A 4,616-nucleotide genomic window follows, 5' to 3' on the forward strand; every position below is an offset into this window, starting at 1 on the left:
TATAGCATCCTACTTTCCCAACTGCCTTTTGTCAGAACAGATTCAAAGCTTGAGACAAATTCCAAATAAATGTTTGATCAGGATATATAAACACACCTTAATCCTTCACAGGTCATTTTCCGGTCCCATCCCATCCTGTTGAGGAGAATGAATTGCAAACAGCCCAGGGGATATTAGAGAAGATCACGACACCCCGTAAAAAAGGTATAGCACATAGTCGAATGTAGTTCTGTGTACTTTTGAAGTTAAAAAGAGCGTATGCATCAATGTATTCTCTAAGATGTTACACGTTATGATAGTCTCTAATGTAATGATAACAGTGATAAAAATTAATAACACTGATAGCAATAACAATAATGATGATAATGTTTCAGTAGTTGACACTGTTAATCAAGTGTTGTTAAATGTGGTGACTGCTTAAGCTGCATTAATTATAATTTCTTGACCAGTTTGATGCCTTGTATACAAACTTCTATTTATCTGTTCGGAGAATTTTATGATAACATTTCAACAGATCGAAGACTGACATATTGACATTTTTCTGTTTGAAAACTGATAGTGTAACCAGTTATTTAACAGTTAAAGACTGGCATGGTGACAGTTTGATAATCTCTAATAATTCGATGATTGGCATATTAATCTTTTATTCAAAAGTTTGAAGAATAGCATAATAACCGTCTATTTGAAGTGGGACAAAATAAAATCGCTTTAAAAGATCGATGACTGACATAACCATCTCTTCAATAGTTCCAGGACTGACATTATAGCCATCTCTTTAATAGTTCCAGGACTGACATCATAGCCATCTCTTTAATAGTTCCAGGACTGACATCATAGCCATCTCTTTAATAGTTCCAGGACTGACATCATAGCCATCTCTTTAATAGTTCCAGGACTGACATCATAGCCATCTCTTTAATGGGTCAAATGCTGACATAAAAACAGCCTCTTTGACGGTTAAGAAACTGATGGAATAATGATCTCTTCAACAATCAAATGGCTTATCTAATAACTATCTCTTAACGACTTTGATGGCTGACATATTAATTCATCTCCTCAACAGTTCGAGGACTTAAGAACTGGGAGTTTTTGATGCGCCTCCTGGCTGACCCGAGGACCAACCCAAGTCTCATCGAGTGGGAGGATGAAGAACAAGGTATATTTAGACTCAGAAGGCCGGATACCATTGCTGAGATGTGGGCCTCCAGGAGGGAACATTCTAAATCCTTGTCTTACAATAATTTCGCCAGAGGACTAAGGTAAGGAGAAGAGGGCCGCTTGTAAATAAAGAGTGTAGAAGGTAAGGAAGAGAGGGGCCCTTGTAAGTAAAGAGTGTAGGAGGTGAGGAGGAGAGGGACCCTTATAAGTAAAGAGTGTAAAAGGTAAGGAGGAGAGGGCAAGGTAAGGAGGAGAGTGACCCTTGTAAGTAAAGAGTGTAGGAGGTAAGGAGGAGAGGGCAAAATAAGGAGGAGAGGGACCCTTACAAATAAAGAGTGTAAAAGGTAAGGAGGAGAGGGCTAGGTAAGGAAGAGAGGGGCCCTTATAAGGAAAGAGTGTAAGAGGCAAGGAGGAGAGGGCGAGGTAGGGAGGAAAGGGACCCTCATAAGTAAAGAGTGTAAAAGGTAAGGAGGAGAGGGACCCTTATAAGTAAAGAGTGTGAAAGGTAAGGAGGAGAGGACAAGGTAAGGAGGAGAGTGACCCTTGTAAGTAAAGAGTGTAGGAGGTAAGGAGGAGAGGGCAAAATAAGGAGGAGAGGGACCCTTACAAATAAAGAGTGTAAAAGGTAAGGAGGAGAGGGCAAGGTAAGGAAGAGAGGGACCCTTATAAGGAAACAGTGTAAGAGGCAAGGAGGAGAGGGCGAGGTAGGGAGGAGAGGGATCCTCATAAGTAAAGAGTGTAAAAGATAAGGAGGAGAGGGACCCTTATAAGGAAAGAGTGGAGGAGGCAAGGAGGAAAGGGGACCTTTGTAAGTAAGAAGTGTATCACCTGATACAAGTAACTACAAATGAAAAAGTCGTAGGTAATATGATCATAAAAGCTATTTTATAAACCTCAAAAGTAAACACTGCGACAAAAAATTTGGAAAATGACACTTGAGATAAATTATTTTACTTAAAATAGATCAGAAAAAGTATTCCAGCAAGTGTTCTAGAAACTTTGCTTAAAGATAGGTACGCTCTAGAGGAGCATATCACTTTGTCCTACCGACTGACTCGTTTTCGGTATATATATACAGTATATACTGTATATATATATATATATATATATATATATATATATATATATATATATATATATATATATATATATATATTTATATATATATGTATATATATATGTATATATATAATATATATATATATATATATATATATATATATATATATATATATATATATATATATAAGTGATGAATAGGTATAGAGGAATAAATTGGAAATAACTCTGAAAAAAATCACCTTTTTGGGTAAATAACAGAAGAATGCAAAAAGACATATGTCAGAGATTAGTTTTTTAGTGTTTTCAAAAAAGCATCTAAACATACTTCTTTCTCGTTCTTTGCAGACACCACTACAAAGCAGGAACCCTCATCCCCTTCCCCGAGAGACATTTGGTTTATAAGTGTGGACCCACAGCTTTAGCATTCCTAAATTCTCTCAAATCTCCTTGAGCAGGACTCTTGGAATAATAGAATTCCTACGGTCTATCAGCTCTCCCTGAGAAGTACTTGGAAGGATTGAACAAAACAGTACAAATCAAGAATAAACTCAAATTGTTAGATTATTAGAGGAGCCGTTGCAAAGGCTGTGCTTCATCCCTGAACCTGATAGAATTCTCATAGTCTCTCGGATCTCCCTAATTGAGGATCAGTTGAAGAACCCGTATGGAAAGTGCTGGAGCAAGAGCGTAGAAGAAATCTGTAGTAAATATGGGATGGAAGTTGAAGAAATAAGAAGTTGGGGGAAAAGGACCCTGAAAAAAGAAATCAAGAAAAGAATTATGGAAAAAAAAATAGAAGAAACTGTTGAAGAAAAAAAGAAAGTAATGAAAAAATTAAGATTTATTAATGGAAATGGCCCACTGCCTTATATTAGAGAAATGAATCTGGATAAGGCATCCCTTATCATGAAGACAAAATTAAATATGCTCAATTTAAAAGCGAATTTCAGGGGAAAACGGCGTCAATGACCTTAGATGTCAGGATGCCTGAAAACTTTAATTCATTCATTCATGCAGGGGAAAATGTGAAGATAATTTGTGTGACCTGTGCAAAGATGAAGATACTACCAAACATTTATTTCTATGCCCAAAATTAGGACAGCTAATGAATGTAGACATAAGATTAGGTACGCTGAAAAAATCCTAGCAGGGATCTGGCTGCATTTATATATAGGGCAATGCGTATAAAAGAAGAATTTAAGGAGTCCAAACTGACCACAATAGGTTGCCAAAACTGATGATAGCAAGGTGTTATCCTATCTAATTTCAAGGTAGAAGGGAATAAAAGTAAAGATTGAGAATCTCATTACGGTATTAATTCATTTAAGGCACAGATGATATAAACTTAATAACAATTATAATAATAAGCTTAGAAGCTTTGCACCTATCTATAAAGTGAGAGTGCCCGCAAACTTATTTTGCGGAGTGAGCAATAAGGAACCAGGACTCTGATCTCCCTGAGAAGGACTCTTGGATTTATAGAATTCCTACAGTCTCTCAGATCCCCCTAAGAGGGACTTATTGAATAACATCCAAAAATACAAATAGATATCCGGAACGGTTGGAAATTCTTGTCATCAGCTCTGAATGGCATTAAGGCGAAGGCGATACGTGAAGAAAACTAGCTCGATATGAAAGTGACATCAGATATATGTGTTTAAGATTTCTTATCTTTCAAGAGAAGGCCAATTCTATCAGTGTATGGAATAATTTTCACAATCGTGATGATAACTTATTCTTAATGAGAAAAATGTTCAACAGAAAATAAAAGAAAGAATTGAAGGCCTATATGGTAACTTCATTCATATCTTATATTTATATTTTTGTTATGTATATAGTGTTAATAATTTATAGTTGCTTTTTATTTTGTAATAAACTAATAAAATTACCACTGTTTTCTTGACCTTTGCTCATTTTGAGTAGAAATTTAATGCTATGCCCACACAAACCCTCCTAATTTTAAAATTCTTATATTTTTTTTATGATAATTTTGGCAAGAAAGAAATTAAAGAAAGGTATAGCATCAGAATCCTGGATGACACAACCATGGCATCAGCTACTGAGAAATGCTATGGCATTCCTCATGGGCTTAAGCCTGCCTTTAGAGTCTTGCAGCTTTTAGCTAGCAAGTGGGGTCTTGGACCAAGTAGAATCTCTGTAGTTGCAAGTGTTCACCCTTATATCAGATTGTAGCATTTTGCACATAAAACGCTTGTTGAGGTATACCAACAAGTGGTTGAGTCTGGCTTCCTTTTAGAGCTAAGATTGCCTCTTGACTATTGGGAGCAATCTGGGGATCTTGATAAACTGGGAGAAACCACACGACGCGATGCATGGGTTTGCTGACTGAACAGCAGCAACAAGTGATTTTACTTCATACTCTCATATTAGCAAGC

General features: G+C 36.5%; 1 protein-coding gene across 1 annotated transcript in view; it reads left to right on the forward strand.

The window, feature by feature from the left end:
• The window catches only part of LOC137630858 (transcription factor Spi-C-like), an 11,072-nt gene extending 7,029 nt beyond the window's left edge, over positions 1 to 4,043 (forward strand). Inside the window, exons 5-7 of the mRNA XM_068362403.1 lie at positions 112 to 204; positions 1,064 to 1,259; positions 2,566 to 4,043. Of these exons, the coding sequence (XP_068218504.1) occupies positions 112 to 204; positions 1,064 to 1,259; positions 2,566 to 2,671 (395 nt within the window). The 3' untranslated portion in view covers positions 2,672 to 4,043. The remainder of the gene's footprint in view (positions 1 to 111; positions 205 to 1,063; positions 1,260 to 2,565) is intronic.
• Positions 4,044 to 4,616: the final 573 nt, after the last annotated feature.

This window comes from Palaemon carinicauda, chromosome 39, assembly GCF_036898095.1.
Source record: "Palaemon carinicauda isolate YSFRI2023 chromosome 39, ASM3689809v2, whole genome shotgun sequence".
Taxonomy (NCBI): domain Eukaryota; kingdom Metazoa; phylum Arthropoda; class Malacostraca; order Decapoda; family Palaemonidae; genus Palaemon; species Palaemon carinicauda.